At 39.9% G+C, this 25,354-nt stretch overlaps 1 protein-coding gene across 4 annotated transcripts in view; it reads right to left on the bottom strand.

Moving 5' to 3' along the window:
- Nucleotides 1-6,286: 6,286 nt before the first annotated feature.
- The window catches only part of acaca (acetyl-CoA carboxylase alpha), a 36,022-nt gene continuing 16,954 nt past the window's right edge, over nucleotides 6,287-25,354 (bottom strand). For 2 of the 4 annotated variants that reach the window (XM_074673181.1, XM_074673183.1), the window contains 21 exons: nucleotides 24,419-24,460; nucleotides 23,488-23,703; nucleotides 23,228-23,383; nucleotides 22,910-23,134; nucleotides 22,098-22,253; nucleotides 21,419-21,565; nucleotides 20,758-21,027; nucleotides 20,425-20,522; nucleotides 20,115-20,235; nucleotides 19,924-20,034; nucleotides 17,474-17,617; nucleotides 16,331-16,451; nucleotides 15,673-15,769; nucleotides 15,475-15,571; nucleotides 15,248-15,383; nucleotides 13,115-13,292; nucleotides 12,920-13,032; nucleotides 11,859-12,013; nucleotides 9,680-9,850; nucleotides 7,734-7,870; nucleotides 6,287-7,597 (listed from right to left, as the gene is read on the bottom strand). In XM_074673181.1, coding sequence (XP_074529282.1) covers nucleotides 7,471-7,597; nucleotides 7,734-7,870; nucleotides 9,680-9,850; nucleotides 11,859-12,013; nucleotides 12,920-13,032; nucleotides 13,115-13,292; nucleotides 15,248-15,383; nucleotides 15,475-15,571; nucleotides 15,673-15,769; nucleotides 16,331-16,451; nucleotides 17,474-17,617; nucleotides 19,924-20,034; nucleotides 20,115-20,235; nucleotides 20,425-20,522; nucleotides 20,758-21,027; nucleotides 21,419-21,565; nucleotides 22,098-22,253; nucleotides 22,910-23,134; nucleotides 23,228-23,383; nucleotides 23,488-23,703; nucleotides 24,419-24,460 — 3,018 coding nt within the window. In that variant the 3' untranslated portion in view covers nucleotides 6,287-7,470. The remainder of the gene's footprint in view (nucleotides 7,598-7,733; nucleotides 7,871-9,679; nucleotides 9,851-11,858; nucleotides 12,014-12,919; nucleotides 13,033-13,114; nucleotides 13,293-15,247; nucleotides 15,384-15,474; nucleotides 15,572-15,672; nucleotides 15,770-16,330; nucleotides 16,452-17,473; nucleotides 17,618-19,923; nucleotides 20,035-20,114; nucleotides 20,236-20,424; nucleotides 20,523-20,757; nucleotides 21,028-21,418; nucleotides 21,566-22,097; nucleotides 22,254-22,909; nucleotides 23,135-23,227; nucleotides 23,384-23,487; nucleotides 23,704-24,418; nucleotides 24,461-25,354) is intronic. The other 2 variants (XM_074673182.1, XM_074673184.1) reach the window with 1 other exon arrangement.

Raw genomic sequence — 25,354 nt, 5'->3', positions numbered from 1 at the left:
CTGAAATAAAATGTCCAATTCTTTTTTTTTTTTTTTTAATTCTCTGGGTCAGTATCTTTATATCAGAGACATCTCCCAGCCCTATAATGTTTTTGTACCCCTTGAAACATGAGTCCTAAAATTTGCAAGAAGGCTGTTTTCTACCCTGTGGACACAGATCCATGGTAGCCAAAGGTATTGTCAACAGTCAAGCAGCACTCAAGCTGCAGAAGCAGCCATTATAAATCTCTTAGAGTATTAGAGATACTGCATGACTCAAAAGTGACTTGTGGCCTGGCCTTGCTCACTCTTCTAGCGTGCCATGTGGACCTGTCACCACCCCTATCATTTCCATACCAGTCAATGACCTACAGTCATAACTGTGATATATGGACAAAGTTGCGATACCTTGCTGACCTTTCCCACAATCCCATACAGGGCAACCTTCACTACCACACCCCGCCCCCTCCCTTCTACTTCCAGCAGCCTTATCAGAGGAGGCTCAAACCTCCCTCTCTCCCTTCATCCCTGCATCTCCTCGTTGGCTCTACGTACGCGCCTCGCCACACTCCAGTGGCTCCATGAATGTTAATGTGGGGAGGGGAGGAAGGAGGGGTGATTGCATGGTACAGAGAGCAGCGTCCCCCAGTCTGCAATGCACAACTATAAGCAGCTTTTTGCATATTATTCTTCATATTGAGTATGAGTCAAGTTCATTAGCAGCTGTATGAAGAAAAATAACAACCTCCTTTTTGTTTACTCAGGAACAGTTTGATATTGATTTCATCATGAAGATGAAAAACAGATATGCTATGATTGAGTCTGCATGTGGATCTGTTTATCATTCCAAAAAACGGTAATTTTTATTCCTCTGTCTTCTCTGTCAGCAGGTTTGTCTGCTCATGAATAAGCCCTCCTCTCCGTGCCTCTGGTGTTCAGTTAGTCACCACATGTTTGCCGAGCCCTGACAGAATGAGAATGTATGCATTATGTGGTGATGATCGCAGGGTGTTGTAATCTTTGACCCTTGTGGCACGATTCAAACGCAGATTGAAGATTAAGCCTCTTATGCTGCTGGCTGACAGGCCGCCTTCCTTCCTGCCCCTGGAGGGATTCACAGCCTGGCTTTACCTCTGCAGCTCAGCCTCCATGCATTAAAGATACAATACATCACTTAGCTTAATTTTTGATACAAAGGGATAGAAATTGCTTTTCCAACAGGGCTCCTTATTGTGTTGGACAATCAAACATTATTAATCATGAAGGCTTTAAGATGCAATGGGAAAAAGTGCTATTATGATGGAGCCTTATGTAAACAGAGCTGACGGAGTGATGTGATGCGCAGGTTCACCTAAAGCACATCTCGAGTCTGTTTAGAACAGTTTGTGGAAATGAACTGCTATAAATCTTGTGAACTCGGGCTTCATGGTGTAAATGCATGGTGTGTGTCCGGGGGGAGTTTGTTCCTGAGTCTGGGTCCAGCGACTGAGAATCTTAGAGCGAGAGGCAGGGTGCACCCTGGACTGGTCGCCAGTTAATCACAAGGCTGACACACAGGGAAAATCAACCTCACACACACACTCACATTGGACAATTTAAAGTGTCCACTGAGCCTGATGAGCATGTTTTTGGACTGTGAGAAGAGTACATGGAGAGAACCCGTGCATGCATGGGGAGAACATGCAAACTCCACACAGAAAGGCTCACTGGACGAACTGGGAATTGCTGAGAGGCTGCAGCCCTTACCATTGTGCCACTGTGCGGCCCTTTTAGCAAAGTCTTCTGTTTTTATTGTTCACTCACCAAAGTTTAGTGGTCTCTAGGATATGCAGCACCGATTACATTTTTAAACTTTGGTTGCTTCTCTATGTCACAACAGTTCTGTACAGATAAAACTATTGTTCCCTGAAATTATGCCAGCCTGAGCATGTGCTTTAGACTGGAGTCTTACACAATGTTAAAAAATGAAACAGGCGCTGTAAGCACTCAATATAGTTTTTAAGTGCAGGTCTGTGAGTCCGGTCCACAACAGTGCTCTGCAGACTTTTGCCAAGTAGCTGATACTGAATGGCTGCACCTGTAGTCTTAGTTTTTCAGTGTTCGCTCTAACTCAAAGTACGGTGTAACATTTTAAAAAGTGTAAGTTACTTTTGACTTGTTTATCCAGTAATCTTTGAGTGATTTAGATTGATATCTATCATTAAAAAGCAGTCATTTTCCATGTTTGAAACTGTACTTCTTTTCCAATAAGGTCATTACTTGGTATTTCACATTCCCATGTGTTTTGCTTCATTAGCAGATTTAAGGTGTTTGATGCAAGATAAAATTGCAGACACTCTGCATATTGTCTTGGGTTAACAAATTCTATCACCTGATGGCTTTCAGTTTCTTTCTGGCAGAAAAACCAACATTAACTCAACTCCTGACACACATCTGAAAAGTATCTTGGTGTGCCTGGCCTCACTTTACACTTTCTAATGGGGTAGAAATGTAAAAAGGCAGGCGGAGATGAGATTAGCTCCTCAGAATCCTTCGTCTGGAGAGATGAAGAACAGCTGGGGCCCGGCGCTCACTGCCTCTCTGTCAGTGTACTCTTTGTCACAGGGAGAGGAGTCTTGTTTTCAGGCAGTAATCAGACAGCCCCCAGGCTCTGTAAGGACCCTGTTCCCTTTTCATCTCAACTGTTGCATACACCCCGCTAATTGGAATCCTGCAACTGGGTCACAGCCATTGTCTCTCAAGTGCTGTCAAGTCATTGAGACGCGTGGATGTGGAATTATGGCTGCCTCAGATGCATGATTGAGTCTCCCCTCTGTGCTATCATAATGCCTCCATTTCAATCTCACCAAAGACACTGATTTTCTCCTTTTTACCATTAATATTTCTTGCTGTATTTCTCTCTGTCGCTCTCTTTTTGTCATGACTCTGCAAAGCGGGGAGACCAGCAGCCTGTCTGCCTCTGGGTTTTTAAAGCACAAGCTTGATTCTTTTATTAAACCACAAAGATGGATTTTCCTTTGAGCGAAAAACAGCAGACAAATCAAATAAAAACAAAACAGTTTCTTTACAACTTTCACTAAATACTTGTGTTTTCTTCTGCTCCAGTGGATGCAGGGAAGCTGATTCTGCAGTTTGTCGGTGATTAGAAGAATTAGCAGGCCTAGCATGCCACCACAAATGAGCAAAACCCTCAGGGAGACTACGGAGACCAAGCAAAGACTCATTACCAATTATAACACCAAATGACTCATTTTCTTATTGGACCTCCTATAATTGTGGTGGGTATTGGGTGCATGCAACTCAATTTGTCTTACATATTTGTTGGTGGGTTGGCAAGAGTTGACAGAGCCAAGGGGCTGATATGAAAGAATGAAACAAAAAAAAAAAAGAAGAAGAAGAAAGGATGAGACAGATCACTCAATATTTGTTTGATCTGCTTCATCCTTCTTAATATAGTTGAAGTTTAAAAGCCAGGAAGAAGACGCTGCTTTAATCGTCTGTGGATTGAGGAATTGGAAGACGATCATTTTCGAGTAATCAGAAAATGTCTCTCCAGAGTAATTCACTTTGTTCTGAATGCTGAGATTAATGAGGCTTCCAGTCATGTTGTTATCTGCTGGGGGGATCATCAGTACGTAAAAATAATTGGCAAATTAATTTAATGCAAATTCCTTAGAACTTGAGTTTTGAGACAGTCCCCTTGTTACTCTTAAAAACAGACGGAAATGAATGCTGATGTCTCTTTATGATCTTAAGAAGAAAACAAGATTTTTAATAAGCGAACCTTTTTTCTATGTACTATAAAATACAGAGTATCATAGGCACAGGGCAGAGCCTTTTGGGGGTGTCCATCATTCAAGCAGTTTATGAGGGAGGTAAGCTCTGCCTTTGAGGATTTCCCTCCTAAAATACATGATACCTGTCTTTTCTTTAAATAGGAAGCTTTCTTAGGCTCTACTGTCCCATGTGAAACTTTACATGATCCAGAGCTAATAAAGATTCAGGGATTTTTACAAAATTTAAATATGTCCTAGTCAGTAGATTTATCCACCTTTAGAATGAACATCCAGCATTGTTACCTTGTGTTCATGTTTTAAATATGAGAAAGCACGATACCCCCTCTTTAAAAGGACTGAGAGGACTTTCTTAGTGATCTAAAACAAAGTCTCACTTCTAGATATATGCTCGATTTTAACCCACAATTTAAAATGAGATTATCAGAACCAATATGGATCAGTCCTAAATGCTACTCCGTAGCTTCCTGATGGGGTCAGGCAGAACCGGGTTGATTTACAGCTCATAAAGTCTCTATGATGGCGCCACACTGGCCAACAAAGTTTTGTAGTGAGTAGGCTAATATAGGGAGGAAAACTGCTAACATGACACTGCTAGACTGCCTTTGTATCCAGCTTGCTTTAGAGGAAATATTTGTTTATTTTATTGTATAAAGACACTATTCTTACTTCAAAAAACTCAAAATTCACATTTTTCTTGGATTATTTTTGTAATGATGGAGACAGGAGGTGAACGGTCAGACAGAAGAGCATAAGTAAGCTAAACAAGAGGGTGATAGAGCACGAGCTAAAGGCTAAAACATGGGCTAAAGGCTAAAAACATGGTTTAAGCTGCTTGTGATAATGTTCATTCCAAACCACATGCAGCAGTTATTCTGCAGTGGCCTGTTCATACTTTAGAGTCTATCAATAAAAAAAAGTGTGAGGTTACATCAGCTTCAAGATTCACTAAGATTACACACTAAGGACATGTCTCAGCAAACCAGGCTACTGGTAGCGCTACATTAAGCCAGCTACTAAACTATGGTTCAAACTTAAGTAGCATTCTTGTTGTCATGTTTTAAAAAAACAGCGCTACATAACTGTTGACGAATACCTAACCTCGCCATGTTGTATCCTGTAAAAAGTTGTCTTGAACAAAGAAAAGAACTGTTAAAAAGAAGTACCGATCTCCATTCATTTCCAAAACAAACATACACCTTCATGACAGTGTGTGCTCAACGCTGGGCCGAAGGTTTTCACGGTTACATGAGGAGTTTTCGTCTTTCCGAATGGAATCTTTCTGGATGACTTTTCCGAAAACAATAGTATACATGGAAAGGAATATTCCAATCTCTGTTCTACATGCACCTCTTTTATCGAACAGAGTAGTCAATGGGGCATGCGCAGAAAAACGTAAACATCACGTGATTTATCAAAGATCATCTCTAGTAGCGTCTTATGTCATATCTGAGCATGCGCTCAAAGAACGCACCCTGACAACTTTCGGTTTGAGTGGATACATGATACCTCAATCAGTTGTGGGAAAGGAATATTCCACCCCTGTGAAACCGATTAAATGTCCATTCGGGTTGGCACTTTTCTTTCGGAATGAGGTGTATGCAAAGGTTAAATTCTTTCTGTTTGAGCAAATAAACCAAATACAAGCGGAATATTTAGGTCCATGAATACGTGGCTAGTGCTAGACTGCCTATGTATCCACCATGCTTTTGAGGAAAAATTTGTTTATTTTGTTGTATATAGACATTATTCTTACTTCAAAAAACTCAAAAAGTACATTTTTCTTACCACTTTGGCATTTTTTTTAATCTACATCCAACTCAGGTGTCTTTTCTGTTTTAAAAATTCTTGAAACAAGATTTTTTTCAGGAATCATCGAGTGAATGTGGCTCAAATCAAGTATGGGACAACATATGCTTACAGTTGTATAAAAAAATAATAATAGTTTAAAAAAAAATGCCTCTGCCTCTTTGCTTTGTGGTTAGATTAAGCAAAAGTAAGGACTTCCACTATGGTGTCACATGTAATTTGGCTTCAAAGCTCATGTAGTCTGGTCAAATTGGCAATGCCTGTGTTTTTAACAGCTTACATCTTAAAGTGCTGTTTCAATGGAAAACTCTGTAACACAATTTCCACAGCCAGAGTCACAAAAGACCACCTTGTCCTCACAGGAGCTTTTAAGTTCTCACACAAACACACAAACTTAGTCAGGACTCCTTTATTTAAATTTGCAGAAACATTTAGAGCTCATCAGTGTGAATTATTTGTCATCCTTGTGTAGGAAACTTCCAGTAACTTACGAAGCAACTGGACTACTTTGTTGCACAGGCACATAAAAGGCACAGCACAAACAATTAAGCTATTTCACACTGGTAACAATGCTGTAGAGCAGGACATTTCACATAATGATCTGTAAGACTGACGTTAACATTACAGTGCTGTTTTATCAAGTGAAAAAAAAATCCTTTTTGACACTATTGGAACAATTTGCCTGTCTTTCTCGTATCAAACTCAAGTCAAGAAATATATGCCTGTCACACGTTGTTTATGAAAAAATAAAAAATAGGTAACATTTGAAAGATATAAAGTACAAACTTTAAATAGAACAGTTAATGTGGATTACAGTGAAAATGGGACACCATATCTGACATGTAACATGTAAGTCCAGTGAATGGTAGCATCACATCTTCTCACAAACAGACATTAAATGATTGAGACATCTATTTGTTGTAAATTCAAAAATATTTCTTTAGTTATAAAATAAATAAAAATCCCTTTCAGTGATTGGTTTAGGGAGCAAACACTAAGTAACTAAGGAGGAAAGGGAGATGTTTATCCACTCTGAATGTCGTACCTCTTTAAGTTATCACCACCTGTGCGTATGTGTTCCTGCTTGTTTCACTTTGTGCGTGTTGATGTGGATCGTACGGTAGATGCAACAGTTCAAACTGTGCACCTGTGAGTCTGGGTGCAGCAGTAAAGTGCATCTAAAGCAGCATGTGTGTGAACAGTGTGTGAGTGAGAACAGAAGGGACAGCTGTGGTTTTGTTAGGAGTGGAGCTGCCCATCGCTCACTGCGGGGTAACTGTGAAACAGTTGGGGTCTTAAAGAGACCTTGTCTCTGCTCCCTGCTGGGCTCAAATGTCCAAAATCTGTTGTAGTGTTCCCCATCTTTGTTCGGTAACTAAGTGCTCCTAACACCCCCTTTTCTGGTGCCCCCCAGTAGTGTGTTTTCATTGTCAGGTTGGTCGTCAAAATACTTGCAAATCCCAACAAGCATATGTCACAAACCAAAGTGTGTTTTAAGGACAACAAACGGCTGAATTTAATGTGCAACTGTAGTTAAAAACACAGAGTGTGTTTAATAGAATTATTATGGAAGCATTACCTTTGTACACTCCAAACATTAGTCAAAGGAATTTCTGGAGTTATTTTCAATTGCACTTGAATACAAAACAAACAGATTAATCTAAAGAAGAGGCATTAATCAATTCAAAAAATTTTATAATAGTCAGTCAACCCAAGTTTTCTCATTAAGAATCATTGCCAACTATTCATCAGTGACCTGGCAGCTGCCAAGACCCCTCATGTTGGCTCCTCCAGCCTCAGTCTGCAGCCCAGGTCTCAGTCAGGGACCAGGTGCAGCTGAAACAGGCTCCTTTGGTTCAGGTTTGTGCTGGAGTCGAGCTCCAGCTTGTTAGGAGGAGGTGGATGTCTCCATGGTGGAGAGGATGCGGACCACCTCAGTTCTCTGTGTGGGCGAGATGTGCTGGGTCATGTGAACGATTGAATCCATAGCAACCTCTGGGTTGGCTTGAACGAGGCTAAAATGAAAAAAAAAAGAAAAAAATCAAAATCATTTTCAGTAATGTAATAAAAGAGCTCAACATGTCGTGGCAGAAGTTAGCCAAACAGCATATTTCTTCAACCGACTCAATCTACGGTTTTTAAATTTCTCACCTGCGGATCTGCTTGAGGATGTGATCTCTACGGATGTATTTGATGTTCTCATCGATGACAGATCTCGCACCTTCTTCCTCAGCAAGTTGCTTTTCCAGCCAAGCAACAACCTCCTCGTTGTTATCCCACAGATAGGCCTGAGAGGGGCGTAGTAAAGGGAGGAAAGATAAAATAAAACACGCAAAACGCATAGTATTTGCAGAAAACTGTTACTTGTGGTACGAGTTTGAGCTTATGTAATTCAGAGAATTGGAAGGCCTGAGTCTGTTTTTATTACTGAGTAATGTGCAGATTTTTTTTTCACGATCACTAGATAATAAACTGCATATGTAAAGGGTGGATTGAAAAAAAAAACCAATAGTTATTTCTGTGTGAATGATTACATGTTAAATTTCTTTATTTATTTATAAATAAAATTTCACATGTCATCATCCACACAGGAATAATTATTTTTTTCTTTTTCTTTTTTGACGGGTGTAATACCTCTTTTGCCATTAAAACCAAAAAAGCTGTAGATACAAAATTAAAAAAAAGCAAAATATAGATTTAAGAGGATGAAGCTGGAAATAATTTAACAATTTTGCTCAAAAAACATTTAAATATATATATATTTTTTTGTTTATTTTTTTCTTCACAGCACATACTGATTCAGATGAGTAACAGCAGCTCTGGGCCCACATCATTTAGATCTCATTGTGTAAACACTTTATGCTAACACTATTAAAGAAAGAAAATCACAAATCAACCAATAAACATCAAAAATTAACAACAGAGTTGAAATGAGGGGTAGACGTTCACAAAGTGGAGACCTCATGTCTTGTTGACTGGACTTGATAAAATTAGTATTCATGAGTGCTGGCATCTCTGATCCCAAACAAAGCGAGGCTGCAGGGCTTAGCAAAGATTTGGGGGCTGAGGGGTATAATGGGCTCTTGCCTTTTTTTATGAACAGTCCTGCTTGAGGTCCACGAGAACATTTAATGCCCTTATTAATCATTTTTAATCTGTTTGCTTTTAATTAAGAAACAGCGTGTTGCTCTCCTATCTGCACGTGCCAGGGCTGTGATTAATTGTGGCTTAAGACAGCCGCTCCTGATTGGGGTAATATATTAGCTAACAAGAAGGCCACTTCTTTAGGAGATCTCAAATGCAGGGCGGGCTCCTGTCAGCCCCGCAGCAGGTCTTCTAAACCTGAGACCAGGCCAGAGGGAACAGTATTTATGTATCTCTCATGGATGTTTGTTTTCCAGGTATCAGTCCATCTGCATTTAATCAGGGTGATTTAATAGGAAAGCCTACACTTCTTTATCTGGAGCACACTGTAGAAGAGGAGTGCGTGTTTCAACCTCTGTAATCACTCTTACTCTCAGAGGAGCTGAAAAGATATTTACTTTGGCAACTACACACAAGATAAATTTGACTTAGGCTTGAGTGTGAAATAAGCAATCCAGTACTGAAAACAACTGGTCAAAGACTCAATCATTCACCAATAACAAAGAATGCAAATGATGACTGTAGATATGATATGATCTGATAGTAAATTCAGACAGGCTAAAAACAATTATGGCACCTGACTTAATGATTTAAGTGCTGTTATGCTGCTAAGCAAATATAAGAGTTAAAATCACTGAGAATATTATTATTGTAAACACTTCAACTCTAATTTCAATTCCAAGGATTGTCAACATTTTTTTAAAGGATTAATTTTATGTTTTTATTGTAAGAAAATATATTAAGATGAAGTATCATGGAGCTGTCTCTATCTCTTCATCTCTTTTCACAGTCTTACAAAATAAACCCTGACCGATCTGAGGTAAATCAGACAGAACATGTTTTCAATCTATGCAAGTGGTGTATGTTACCATTATCAGTTTATGGTGACTTAAATATACACAGAGTGACTAATAAAAAACAATTACTGTGCTGTAATTGTGATGGAATCTAACCTTGACAGCCCCCTCGGCCTCCACAAACCAGCGCCGCAGCATTGCCTGAATCTGTCCGTCCGTCAGCTCACTGTTGGCCGCTTGGATCTTCCTCTTCACTGTCTCTTCCAGCAGCAGACGTCGCAGACGCCAGTAAAAGAAGTGACGGCAGGTTTGCCATTCAAGAATGTCCTGAGGTAAACAAGTTAGTGTCGTTAGAGTGTGTTCAATATTTAGTACTGTCTGTAAGTGTTTGTTAGCTTTGGTGACTTTCAATCAATGAGACATTCTCAACCAGAACATGAGACACAATGACGTACAGGTTTGTGCTTCCTGTTGTCTTGATCTGATAAATGGTTTTTATTCTCTCAAATGCTGCCCCACTCAAGTCCATGAGTGTATAGATCCACAACAAAGGAAATATGGACAAGAGAGGCACTGATCTGACATTATTATGGTCCCAGCTACCACTACTGATACCTGGTCTTTGGTATCAGCTAATAACTATACTGATCCAATCAGATAACAGTATTGATTTAATACGCTCTATTGAGAGGTGGATGAGGATTATGTTTTAACCACTTCAGGCTTTTTCTAGCTTTGCCTTCAGAGTTGCTAGCAAACACGTATGGTATTAGTAAACACAGAAGAGCATAGAACTGTGTTGAATAGATCTATCCAATGGATCAGCATTTTGTCACCGATATCTGATCTCACTTTTTGAGTCAGTATCGCACCAGTACCTGTTACCAGGATCAGGTTGGTGCAGCCTTCTTCAGCATTAAACACACTCAATTTAAATGTCTTGTTGAAGAGCAGTCAGATAGGCTAAAATAAAAAAAGCTCCATGTATCATAAAATCATGAATACTACCATTTTTTTTCTTGTTGCTTCAATGGACAAAGGCATATTTGATCTTAATGTCCCTAAGTTACACAATGTACAAAGGAATTCTCATATATAAAGGTAAATGTTGATTCAAAAAGTGACATCATAATGGCACCCAATCAGATTTTTAAATCACTAACACAAATGTTGCTTTGTGTTTTAACTGCTGTGTACTGTAGTGATTAAATCTTTACTTTGGTGCTTCTGTATTTATAATTATTACCTCTGCCAAGGAGATTATGTTTTTGGGAGAGTTTGTCTGTTTTTCAATGAACAACATAACTCAAAGAGTAACAAACGGATCTTCATGAAACTTTCAGGAAATATTCAAAACAGGGTAAGGAAGAAGTAATTCGATTTTGGATCAGAATCACCGTCTGAATCTAGGAATTCTTTTAAAGGATTCCTTATCATTGTGAGATAGGGCCGTTTTCCCCATATGTGTACATAACTCCATTATAAATGGTCGGATTGCTTTGCAAAACAATACAAGACAAGGTCACCATAATTTCTGACAGATTTAAAAGTACGATCCAAATCCTGGCAACATTCTGGATACTAAGATCCAGAATATGAAATATGTACTGGGTCACCATAATTTTCAACACTGTCAGGAAACACATCGTACAAACCTGCAACTAACACCAAATTGTAGCAGACAGTCTGCTGAAAGGGAGTATAACATTAAAATAGGACTAAAGTGTTGCGTGACAATCACAAAATGCTTGGCAGAGGTCTGCACTCTGATTGCTTTTCTAGTTTTTCATGTTTTTGCGGATATGTATTGCCAGGTAAAAAGTGTAAGCCACAAAATGATTTGTTAAGATGTTAAGATCAATACAAAAGCTTCAGGAGAGAGTGTAATTATTTTTTACGGCTGTTTTTAAGAAGAATGAAACACATTAGATTTATCTGTGTTTTAGAAATGTGTAATCTGATAGACTGTCAGACTCTTTTATAACAGATTTCTTTGCTGAGGTACTTGAGTTTGAACTCCTGACCACTAATGTCCAGCCCACACTGTCTGTAGACAACACCATGACTACCATCCATCTGTGAAATCCCCTCTGGTCCTGTGAGCAGAGTCTGTAAGCCTGGATGTGAAAGATGGACCTGAGAAGGCACAGGATGAGACGGGGCAGCCTGAGGCTTCACTGTGGCCTCTAACGTGATTGACTGGGGTCATCAGAAGGTAATTATGAAGACGAGTGTCACAGCCCGGTGAGACCAAACATTATTCACTGGACAGGTGCTGCAGCAGTTAGAATGATTCTCCCCTGTGGGCAGCATGGGAGGGAAAAGAGGTGCTCACCGTTATTACACCCTTCTCCTGCATGCGACCGGGAGTATCGTGGAGGTCTGCGAACTGCACGGCCACCTGGTGGTAGATGGGCAAGAGGAACTCTTCACGCTCCTTCAGCTTGGTCTCCAGCTCTTTACGATCAGGAGGACTCAGCTCAGGAGTTCCTGTTGGTGTCATAATAAAAGATGTCAAATAGTGCTGACAAATTATGGACTGTAAAAAGTGATGGACAACATGGAGGCTTCACAAAAGTGAGGCCAAAAACTTTAGAGGTTCCCTTACTGACTGTCAGCAGCATAGTTTTCTAAACGTAAATAGTCAGGGAGTTTTTTCTCTTTATCGGTCACTGCAGTCCTGCGTTTCCCTGCAGACTGAAGTGTTCATAAACACTCTGTTTATTTTATACGAAATCTAAAACTGACGCTTCAAACTGACTTAAGAATCTGTCCTGCTGTCGGCTGTACTGACCTGAAGGATCTTGCTTCTTGCCAAGGCCTCAATACCTCAGCATCACCAACCCTACTAAGCAGACACTGGCTCCAGACATCACCCTAAAGCATCAGTCCTCGTCACAAGCACTACTTTGACTTCACTTTCTGTTCAATAGAATGTTTTGAGTTGAAGCCATACTCCTCTCCTTCCCTTACACTTCTGTTGACTTCAAAGTCTGGTTCTACATGAGTGCGCGGCTGTAAATTAACACCTGCCAACAGCATTTTATCTTTAAGCGCCCCCAAACCCCTGGTGGCTGTCACCATATACCGATTTCTGTCAATTCCAATCTGTAACCTCTCAACCCCCTCCCCCCATTCCTCCAGTTCACCCATCGCCCTGAGCCCACACGGCATCAGCACAGGACCACCGTTTCACAGAGCCTGGAGGAAAATCAATACCCTGTGCAGGAGAGCTGTGGATTGATCTGAGCAGGCTGTGATTGACACGTTTCCCCAGGGAGAAGCAAAGAAGATGATACAATCAACGGGGAGTAAAGAACGACGTTGTATCGCTCTTTTACTGAAATGAGGACAACGTAAGGGGGGAAAAGACCAGATCTGAATTGGAGGGCTCACCCAGTCTCTCAGCCAGGCTCATGTAGACCGGATCCACTCTCCTCATGGTCTTCACCAGGTCCTTCTTCCTAAACTTGATCTCCACTGTTCCCTCAGGCTCCAAAACACTACCTCTGGAGGCAAGAAGATGAAAGTGAGTGAAGGGGGTTTGATAAGACTGATGCACGATCTTTTTTTCTTTTTAGTCCAACTAACCGGCTGTCCTTGTCTGCATACATCTCCATGTGACGAGGGTTGATGGTGGGATCTATGACCACCCAGGATCCACCTCTCAGCTCAGCCTGGGGTGGAATGTAAACCAGAACAGGCTGCTTGTACTCCCTCAGCCCGTCCACAATGTAGGCTCCAAACTTCAACACCTGGTCGTACATATCTGAGAAGAAAGAGCTACATGAGATACTGGGGGATACATTCATCAAAAAATCCTGAGATGTGTTTCGTTAGTCGTGAACATTGTGATCTCGTCAGATATCACAAAATATTACATCTACTACAAATCTTTTTTTGCTGCGCCATGAATCATTGCCTTAGCTCTGCATCCTTGGATGTGTTAAAGCTACCTCTAGGAAACTGTGACAATGACATATAACAGCATTACAATTACTTGTCGTTGAATTTTGATATAACTTTGACCAAAGTAAAAGGATTTTTACATCTTAAGTAGCAGTTGCGTTGACACTTTTGAGGAAAAATATGGAGTTTATTTTTGTTCTGTGTGAGTGTTAACTACTATCATCATCAGAGGTAATGTTAGATGTTCTGAGACCCAATCAGTCGAGACGCTTTCTTGTGTGGTAACAAACAGTGCTGGGAATAAAGGTATTGAAAATAACAGTGTTACTAACACCATTTTTGTTTTCTAGTAATGGAAAAATCTAAATAGTTACTATTTCAAATGTTACAATGCTGTTACTGTTACCTACAGTGAAATGTGGCAGATTATAATGCACTGATATCTAACAGCTGTTATAAGACCTGGCTCACTCAGCTAGGCACAGGATTAGAGCTGCAAATACAATGTTTTTTTGTGATTGTCTTCCTTTGGTGAGAAGGGAGGGGTGACAGACACATAAGTCATGATGATTGGCAAAGGTAGTGCACAATTTCATGGTAAGCCAATCAGAGCTACAGGTAGGGAAGGTGGCTGTTGTTGAAACCTCAACACACAGCAAACAGCGGCATGAGAAAAATAAATGCAACAATGGTGAGTACGGAGTAATGCCACTGATATAAAAGGCAAGAACATACAGTGAAGTGTACATTATGCCCCAGAGCAGAACCCGCTCAAAAAATCTAAATTCTTTAACTTATCTGAAGGTTTTTCAAAGAGTAACACAACAACTAGTTTTCCTGGTATCTTATTTTATTTATGAAGGAGTAGTTCTGTGACTAATTTAATTACTGTTTTGGGAAATTAATATGTAACTATGAGTAATTAACTTTTAAAGTAATTTTCCTAACACTGGTAACTAATATTCTAATTTTGCATGTATGCTAGCGTTAGCTCCTACCACCACTGGCCTTGACAAGAGTACGTTAGTGCAAGCTAAAAGCACCAGCTGAATGCAGTCACTCAACAGCTGAGACAGAGAGGTTTCAGACAGATTGGAGTATTCTCTCAAACAAAGATCAAAAGGAAGCACATCAGTGTGGTGCACACAGTGAAGTCCACAATAAGTGCTGCTCTGATCTCATGTAACTAACAATAAACAAAGATTAATTGTGTATAAAAGAAATTAAGGCAGTTTGTGCACTAAAACTGGTTATACAGTTCTGTTGTCAGTAAGGCACACATGCTCAGGTTTTGTGTCTTAAGGAGACACACAAATGAGTTCTGTGCCTTATATGCCAACATTAAAATATTACACTGCAAAAAGTGAAATCCAAGCAAGTGTTTGTGTCTTATTTTCTGTAGAAATAGTTGGATTAGACTAGACTTAAAGACAAAAATGACCCCTGAATTGCTTATCAAGAGTAAGAAAATCTGCCCTTTGAAGATAGAAAATCTGCTTTTGAAATTTTTTTCAAGTAAGAAAATTTTCTAATAAAAGAATATAAACAAAGACTTTTTTCTTTCTAAGAAATACTTTTTGGTCTTAACAAAAAAATCAAGCATTATATTTGTCTTTTCATATCTTTTAATAAGACTTGACAGGCTCATGTCAAGTCTAATAAAAAAAAAAAAAAGCCATAAACTCTTGTTTAGAGTTTAGTTTATGCTGTGTAATGTGTTAGACTCTCCCACACACTTAACTACTTAATTGTATGGTTGATCTGCATCATCTATATCTTTACAGAAGAGAACAAAAAGAGAAGAAGCAGAAGTACCTTTCATCCCTCCAGAGAAGCCTCTCCAGTTTGCAAACACAATGAGGGGGAGGCCCTCTCTGTTCAGGTCCTTTATGGCCTGAGCTGTTTTGAAGGCAGAATCAGGGAACCATACCTGTCCCGCCTGCTGGATGATCTAAAAACACAGTCAAGAAATATCAGCATCAGAATATGTGTATATTAGTCAGGATGCTTGGATAGCAGTTCACACTGGGATGAGCCTTTACCTTCGCCTCAGAGTCCAAATTGGCAGGATCAGCTGGGATTGACAGTTCCACTGACCTTGTTTCCACAGCAACCACCCCTGTAGGAATCCCACCCAGCCTGTGGAGAGAGGTCATTCAGCACCGCCGTCAAAAAATACCTTGACTGCATTTATGGAGCGAGGAAATTCATTATGGCAGCGTGTCATCTTGGCCTCTTACCTGGCTCTGCCAACCACCACACTCTGAGCCCACGGCTGCATGATCTCCATAAATGAGCCATGGTCGAAGAAGCCGCTCTGCCAGGATCCCTTTGGAGCTGCAGAGAAGAGTGAGAGGAGTGAGAGGGAAAAAAGAGTTAATTACTGCGAATTAGAACTGAAACTAAATCAATTTCCTGAAAATACTCTGCCTTTTCCAAGTGGTCAAACAAGCCTGGCTTTCTGCAGGCTGAAGTTGTGTATTTTTCCCCTCAGAATCTGTAATCTTGGCAGCAGCCATGATGGATGACTGTAGAAGCAGGCTTACTCAGCTCTTTTTCTGCCTGCACACCCAGAGAAACATGCCCAGCCTGCGAGGTTACCATTCAATTAAACCTCACCACTCATCACTAGCAGAGGCGTTGAGTGGCTGCCCACATAGTCTCTCCAATCTCTCTGCTGTTCCAGGCTGTAATTACACTGATGTAGAACCTACACAGTCCTGACCCACTGTTTGAAGCACTCCAGGTCCATGCTGAAGCTATCTTGATCCTTCTTTCAGCAAAGTGATGCTAAATGTCATGCTTGTCTTCTTTACAAGAGCAACAAATTATGGCATCAAAACAACAAAACAACAAAACAACAAAACAAAACAAAACAAAACAAAACTAGAAACTCACTCTGGCTGGGTCGTCCTGCTAACATCCAACGAGGGTCATAAGGAGCCTTTGTAGGCACAAAATCTATTGGCCGGTCAATGGGATCCTTGGCGTCAAGAATGGGCACAGGGCTTGCTTTGCACTGAGGAGAGAAAATATTTTGGCTTTAATATGAAAGACGACAAAATAAGTCTACTCACCACTGTGCTTCATGATGCAGCATGATAAAGTTTGTTTCTTTTGTTTTTTTAATTTTGACTTTTAAGAAGTATTTTACAGAATATCAACCTTTCAAGGGATTCAGACTTTTTTGAACAACTCTGAAATCAGTACTCATGAAATCAAGGTCAGAATTGTAAGAAAAGGACAAAAACTCTGGAATTTAAGTCAAAATAAAAGCTTTTTTCTTAAAATTCTGACTTGAATCTGAAAAAAAACTTCAAATTAGACTCAGGATTTAAGAAAAAAAAATTAAAATAAAAAATAAATAAATTTTTAAAAGGTCTGGCTTGGATCCTGAATTCAAAGTTAAAAAAATAAAAATAAAAATAAAAATAAAAATAAAATAATAATAATAATAATAATAATAATAATAATAATAATAATAATAATAATAATAATAATAATAATAATAATAATAATAAAATCAGACTACAGACTGAGAACTGAGACAAAAAATTGGATTTTAATTTTGTCCTTAGACTTCTCTCTTATTTTAGAACTCTTATGTTTTCTTTCATTATTCTGACATTGAAGTCAGAATTCTACTTTGAATTCTTACTTGGACTTCAGAAATCTTAAGGTGAGAGTCACAATTCTTAGTAAGTGTCAGACTTCTGAATTATTATTATTATTATTATTATTATTTTTTTATTATTATTATTATTATTATTATTATTTTCAAAATCCTGACTTTAATGGAGGTCAGTATTAAAAACCCAAAATTCTGATTTTAGATTAAGAAGCCTGACTTTTTTCTAAGAATTCTGAGATAACAATCAGAAGTTTTTAAAGTTTTTTGTTTCTGGCTTTCACATTCAAATGTTTTTGGGTCAGTGGTCCTTTTCCCAATCTTTTTACATACATGTGAAAGATGTACTGATTTTTCCCTACAAAATATCAGCTGTTATAGCCATTTTTGTCTTACTTAACAGCAAGCTTTACCTGAGGCATGTAGGAGAGCCACTGCAGCAGTGTGAAGACTCCCTCAAAGTCATCACAAACTGTGTTGTGGGTCACTCCATTGTTGTGCATGATTTGTACTCCACCGAGTTGGTTGTTTGATGTGTAGACTTCTCTGCCCAGCACCTGCAGGAGGAATAAAAAAACACAGGTAAAGACTGAATTAAAGAAAGAATGATGTGAAATAATTATCTTTTCCTTTCTGTGTTAAACAACAGATTTGTGTAGTGTATCACAGCGCATTGGGAAAGCACTGCTCTTTTATACCTGCTCAGACACTAGAGCTGCAGTTTTCTGCCCAATTGAATTTACTGCAGATTTACCCTTTAGAAGCCCCTGCTCCCTGCTCTCCTATGGAGGCAACAGAGTTAATCTATTGTTCATGTTGTGCAACCATGGTTGACAACAGGAGGTGTTTCCAGCAGGCCCTCTGGTCTGGAGATCTGCAGATCAATAAGATCGCACACAGGCACAGAACAGGGTAACAGCAGGGACCCTGAATTACATTTCCCCACCGTCTCATCGATATCAGAGATCAGCATCCAGATATTGCTGTACCACAGCTGACAAAGGTAGCACCTAGCACCTGATCCTCTAACTGAGGGACTTTCTATCAGATGGTTAAACTATTTCAAGCCCACTTTCAACCAAAACACTAAAACAGTTTTACAACCCTTTTCTGATGTCCTATTTTATTCTGAATCCTCTGTTTACCAGTTGTTACAGAAGCTGTTTTAAAAGTACAATACACACCTTCAAAACTGCTCCGGTGCCAACCTGGAGCCATAAAACCTCACTCCCAGCCCACCCTATTTTCATAAGCCGTCTAGAACAGGTGGCAGGGCCCTGACACAGCTCCATAAAAATCAGAGAGGAGCTCAATCCCCACCCTCAGCTCTCACCTTTCCAACCATCATTTACTTTCTTTATTACCATTAATGGTTATGTATCTGGCTACAAATCTGGGGCACTCTCCTAAAGCTGTCAGGAGAGCCGGCGGCCCCGAGAAACATTGCAGTCACCTTGACATACACAAAACCCCCGTGCCCGCGGCCATTGGCTGCTTCATTAAGATTCTGCAGCAGGGAGAAGAAGAGGGGACATAGGAGGAGGGGACACAGGGAGGAGGGAAATAAGGGGCAAACTGGATGTAACAGCTCACTGGGGTATTTGTGCTAGTAGTTACTATCCACTCCCCATGAAAATATGAGAGCTTTCCAGCAGCTAATGAAATGATGATCTCTGGGTGGCAGCCTCCTGCTCTCCATTAAGTTTCAGTTAATAGCCAGGAAACCACATGATGAACGAGCAGAGGAGAAACTGGCCTTATTTCTTCTCCTGTTGCTGCTGAATGTCATTTTAGAATCACCACAATAAAATGCAAATAAAGGATTTCCTACTGCCCCAGGCATTGTTTACGCTTATCAGTAACCATTGCTGTGGGTCTACTACCAAAAAATATATACAATAATACATCGAACAGTAACGCCATCAAAAAACAACTGAGCTCCAGCAAACAGGCTCGCCGTCACTGAGCCATTTGCATGATTTGTCATGTTGGAATCTGTCATCTAATTTGAAATGGAGTCATCTTAATGCACTGACAAGGACACGGATGGAAAGCAAGACAAGAGGAGGTAGTGAAGCGAGCATGCTCACTCACACACACACACACACACACACACACACACACACACACACACACACACACACACACACACACACACACACACACACACACACACACACACACACACACACACACACACACAAACACACACAAACACACACAGACGCAGCAATCAACTGCATACAGCAGAAAACAATCTGCCTCAGCAAAACTTTTCATTTTGATTAAAAACAAATGATATGGGTGTCTTGCACTGCAGCCCCCAGCATGTCACTCTATTTCTATGCAAATACAACTTCATGGTTTTCTTTCAATTATTACGCTATGAGTGGCAGGCAGGCCTGTGGCTACGATTGGAGGGGGAATCCCAGCAGAGCAGCACAAGGCAGAAAGAGGCCTGATCACCGAATTGGAACAACACCAAAATCATGGTACACTTTTCTAATTTATTTTTTGTTGTAATATAAATGCATCACTCTTCCTGGGTATTATACATCATAAAACTGGCCTACCTCAGCTGGTCATAGAATCAAAAATCGCTTTCTACAATACCAGCTGTTAAATCTAGAAAGGAAACTGCTCTTTCCCATTTTTAGCTTTAAAAATCAGCAGTTGATTCTTTTTTTCAGTAAAATCCTCATAAAAATGCAGATGTATCGATCATTCCTCACCATAGAAACATGTGATTCATTCTTCTTCAGAGCTCCAGGAAAAGAAAATTACACACGTTCCCATAAAATCAACTTGTCTTCAATCAAAAATGCCCCTTTCTTTTTGTTTGAATTCAGGCTGATTATCTCACCTTGTTGAGTGCTCCAGCTCCAGTGAGGATAATATGAGAGTTGTCCACTTGAATGGTCCTTTGCCCCAGCCTCACCAGATAGGCCCCGATCCCTATTGCTCTGCATGTGACCTGTAGGACAGGTTAATCACGTTAAAGCTTCTAATACGTGATCAGAAACTAGATGCAAGAGCAAACCACTTCAGTCTTACCAGGTTCATGGTGATGATCTCCTCGTACGCTAGAGAGGACTCTCCAGCAATCATTCCAGACCCTTTCAGGTTCTCAACACCCAGGCCCTCATCTTTTCCAATGATATCAGTGATCTTGTACCTGCATGACAACACATATTTTTAATCAGACTAAGACATGATGCTTCAATAGCTTTGTGTTTTGATCCAGCTGTGCTTCAATCTCAAAGATTAAGTGACCCCATGCACACTCGTCTTATGCTACAGCATCTTACAGGTTCATTTCCTGAAGGATAAAGTTAAGTGCTAATTTGTCATTAAAAATAATTACCTGGATTCACCCTCATCCTCCACATGTTCACAGTGCACAGAGTTCAGAGCTGACACTTTCTTGTAATCCTGAGGTGTGAGGTAGAGATACTTGAAACCCTGCAGTGGAGAATGCAGAGGACAGAAGGATAAATAACTTTGAACGTATAGAAGACGTGTAGAAGAAAAAGATATGACAAATAATACAAACTAAAACTTATTATGGTAATTATTTCTAAGGGTTCTACTAAATTTATTGAATAAATTACATCTTGTTTACAAAATGTCAAAATAAAAAATTCCCCTTGGGAAATAAACATTTCAATCTTTTGTGACTGAGCTTTCATTATCTGACCTTATATGGGTCGGTGGGATCAAGCCAGGCCACGTGGAACATGTGCCGGATTTCCTCAGCCAGACCAATGCGGGCACCACTGTTAGCGGCGATGTAGATTCGAGGGATGCCACTTTCTCTGGCCATCTCTGATGCCCGCAGGAACAACACATCCTCTTGGGGCCCAAACGAGCCAATCTTATGTGTGATGTCATTGCTTATAACAATGATTTCACGTCCTGCTGGATATTCAGGTGTACGAAGAGTCATCCGCCATGCTACCATTCCAATCTAGACAGAAAGAGAGCAGGTATTTCAACACAAGTAATACAAAGAAATACTGTTACAAAGCTGATCTGATGACTCCTGCTGTAGTCTTTAATTTTTTGTTTGAGATATGGTGAGAATAAGAGTAATATCTAATAAGCTGGGCCAAATCACACAGAATAGTTGTGGTTACATAGAATGCAGCATGAAAGTATCATTTCTAAATTAATTTTAAAATGATGCATTGAGTTTTTGCTGAAGTATTAAACAGCATTTAAAGCACAGCTAAAGAAAGACAGAGACACCTACAGTATGCAAGGGATATTGCACTTTTTTTGAAAACATAGGGGTAAGAAAAATCATATTGAAGGTTTTAATTTCATATTTGATACTTTCATTATTCAAAAAAACTGACCTCGTTGCCTCCTGGCAGTCGGTTCATCTGCACCAGCTGACCCTGAGCATCAAGAACCAGCTCTGTGAAAGTGAGTAGCTCAGAGGGAAGAGGACACTTGGGGAGGTCAGCATAGGCCTGGGTGGAGTGCCAGAGCTTCTTCAGAGCCTGTAGGGGGAAAAGAGATAAACAGAAGAATCACAAGCAGTGTTAAGGTTTAATACCACGAAGGTTAACAGATAAAACAGAATTATGTCTGGGTTGTTGGGTAAAAATATGTTGAAGACTGAGTGAAGAAACTACTCAACAGTAACACTCTTACTGTAAGTGAGTTTCGTAAAAAAGGATACGTATAAATAGCACAGATGTAACATACAGCAAAAAAACCATCTATATATGTCCTTAAATATAGAAACTACAGTGAAAACAAATAATATCAATTACTTCCATAGTACATCCGTGAGATCAGGGACCTCTTTTTTTACCAAGGGAGATGTAGCCAGGTATGGTAGCAACACAAAGTTTCAGACTTAATAAGCAGAACTTAAAAATCAATTACAGAAGCAAACCCAAACATTTGTATTCAAACTTGGGATTTAAACTTTTGCTTCTAGGCTAACTAACTTTTACAGTTTGAAGTCAGACAGAATAGACAAGCATGTCAACCAGCTGTGTTGTGGTATAAGTTTTTTCAGTGTACCTGTCTGAACATCTCTGGGAAGTCATAGACGTAGGTGGTGCCCAGAGATTGTGCCTGGAACCGCTTGGACTGCAGCAGGTCCTTGGTGACATAGGGTGTGTTTATGAGCATGCCATGCAGCGGACCCTGCTTGTCTCCGTACGCCTGGAACATAATCTGTACAAATAAAGAGACATTTAAGTTAATTTACAGATACAGAGACGCAGGAAAGGACCCCCCCGAAAACATTTGTGATGAGTTTGGGAATGGCAGTGATGATGGAGAAGACAATGACACAGAGCTACGGCGACAGATTGAAAGACTGATGTTGTGACAGCAGGTGCTACACCTTTCATTTGCAGACACTTTGTTAAATTATACAATCTGAAATATTCAGAAGCTTGTTTCTAACTCTAGCCTAATCTTATAAATTCCTCACAACTACAAAGTAGAAACAAATTAAGCAACCATGTACAAAAAAGGAACAAAACAAAGAAATTAACACTTTCTCTATGGACATGATGTGATCAGCAGATGACTGGTTGGCTTGATGAGGAGCAGCTTACCTGATCAGCTGCGAGAAGAGAGGATGTTACTGAAACAAATGTCCACCAGGCTTAGGGAAACACACCATACTGGATCTCTATCCCACCCAACACAATTCAAAGCCCCTATTTTTATAAATCACTGTGTAAAAGCAAAACCTCCCTTATTCCTTAAGAGAGGCTTTTAAACTGCACACTATGAGCTGAGGTTTCCAGGACAGAGTTAAAGCCTTTACACCAGCAGGTGGACATTAAGCAGATGAGATGGATGATGGATGAGTGCCCCACCTGTCGGTCTTTGGGCCCCACCTGTCCCGTTCGGGAGTCAGTGACCTCCTTGTACAGGCTGATGTCCAAGTAGTAGCCTGATTCATTAGTGAGAAAGAGGCGGATGGGGATTTGCTTCCCAGTCGGGGTCAGGCGGATGTTTATTTTCAGCTCAGCCTGCAGGACACGAAGCTTCCACAGACGGCTGCCGTACCGCATCACCATAGAGCGCACAGACTCCTCTATCTACAGTTTGCAGGGGGGCACAGTTTAGAGTAAAAAAACATGCAGAAAAACCGTCTTATACCCATCAAAGAAACATGTCATATGGTTACAAACCTTTGATGGGTCCATGATGACCGTGGGGACAAAATTGAGGAAGATGTGGTTGCAGTCAGTTCGTACAGTTGTGTTGTTGAAAGCCACCTCCAGCTCATCCATGGCCTCCAGCAGCAGACGCTCTGCCTCATTGTGAAGGTACTCAAAAGAGGCTTCCTAATGAAGCGAGAGAAAAGAACGGGCAAAAGAAAGAGAGCTAAAGTTGCTTGGAAGAGCCCAAACAAGAATGTCTCAAGATCCTAATTTCTGCATTGTCTCACCTTTGTGACCAGATCAGAGTGGCGGATAATAGCTCGCACAAAGAAACGGTAGTCCGTAACCTCTGTGCCCACCTCCACACGAGCTGCACCCAGGTAAAGGTGCATTTTGTGGTTTGCACATGGGATGGCAGTGAGGGCGAAATTACGCATGCGGTTGAGCTCCAACTGGAAAGCTAGTGCCGGCTCCAAGTGGCGATAGATCCTATCCTCCTCAAACTGTTGAGAAACAGGAAACAAACAATCAGACAAGGGGGAAACCTCACATCTGGATTGTAATGAGGTTTTTTAAAGAATACTAAATTAAAAAAATTCCTTTACAGCGGTTAATCTTCCCTTAAATAAGCTCTGTCTTTAACAGGCAAGGCTAAATCTAAAAATATGAGGAGTTTAAAGTTGATTAAAAGATGCCTGAGAGCCACGCAGTTTACAAGGAACATCAGATCAGTTCCAGAGCGCCTCCAAAGGACGTCATTTCTTCTTTTTGCAGAGATCAGAAGATTTGTCATTTTAATTGTATTATCGTAAAAATATGAGAAGGAACTGACAGAAAGAATCATCACTGGTTGTGATGGAGTAAAATTCAGTTGTCTCAAAAGGAGAAGTTGTCTAATAAAACCATAACACAGTTCTGATCTGTCTCTAGACTGAGGGAAGGCAGTCGATCACCTCTATTTTGAAATATGGAGGTTTATTTATGATCTGATGCATGTGCAATTGCCTTTGTTTTTCAAACAGATCTGGTTACCTCAACATGTGGGAGCAGGTAAAAATAAGAAATAAATAAATAAATAAATTAGTTAATTAATTATTATTATTAATAATAATAATAATAATAATAATAATAATAATAATAATAATAATAATAATAATAATAATAATAATAATAAAAATAAATAAAAATAAATAAATAAATAAATAATAGGATACTCACCTTGTCTCTGGCACGGAATGTGAAAAATTTGGGGAATTCTCTCTGTTTGGAAAATGAAGATGTAGAGACAGAAAGATTAAAAATCAGCAGATGAATACAAAAAGATGTCTGCAGGTGTTAAGAATGACTTCTACCAGCTTAAGGCCTAACCATAGCAGATGACTCAGTGATTGGCTTAAATAAATCACTACCGAGGCGAGTAAGAAGTATTAAGCAGTAATGATCCGAACCACGATCTGCATGCATTGTACTTGTGCTCATTTACTGCTGGACTATATCAGGGATCACTCACAACAGCGAGCTAGCATAAAAATGATAATAGAATATTTAAATAGCAGCATTCAGTACACTTATAAATAAATAATTTATTTTAAGAGACATTTGATCCTTAGAATAATAAGTGGTTTGTCTGTTTGATGTTATGAGAAGAAGTGCTCCTCTTGCCAAACAATGTCAGGTCGATCAGCGATGCTTTCTTAGCTCAGAGCTACAAAGGAACACCAATATTACACCTCCACAGTCATGATCTAACCTTACACTAAATATCAGATTTTGTCCAACAAAGTCTTCAGGGAGAGCTTACACAATGGTGAGATAAAGCTCCACCATGTAACAAGTGGCTCATAATGAGGGTACAATAGGCCTGTATGATGAGCTCTTATCAGAAACTGTTGTGCTATCTAAAGAAAAATCAAAGCCATTGTGGTGATGATAGTCATTCCTGGCAATCTGACTCTGCTTTGAATCCCTGTTATTAACATCCCAGCAAAGTGCAGGTAAATGTTCTGTTCATAGCAGGTCAATGCTGGAGGAAAATGTAGTTCCATGTGGTAAGGTGAAATAAAAACACTGTATAAACTGGAATCCAAGTGTTTAATATAAATGTAGTATAAATGTTCTAGTATAAACATCTGGTCAGACTGGATATGAGCCACT

Source organism: Halichoeres trimaculatus, unplaced genomic scaffold, assembly GCF_033239565.1.
Source record: "Halichoeres trimaculatus isolate MK-OKI-2021-1 unplaced genomic scaffold, fHalTri1.1 fHalTri1_scaffold_6, whole genome shotgun sequence".
In the NCBI taxonomy this organism is placed as follows: Eukaryota; Metazoa; Chordata; class Actinopteri; order Labriformes; family Labridae; genus Halichoeres; species Halichoeres trimaculatus.
This window is presented reverse-complemented; position numbering and strand designations above follow the sequence as displayed.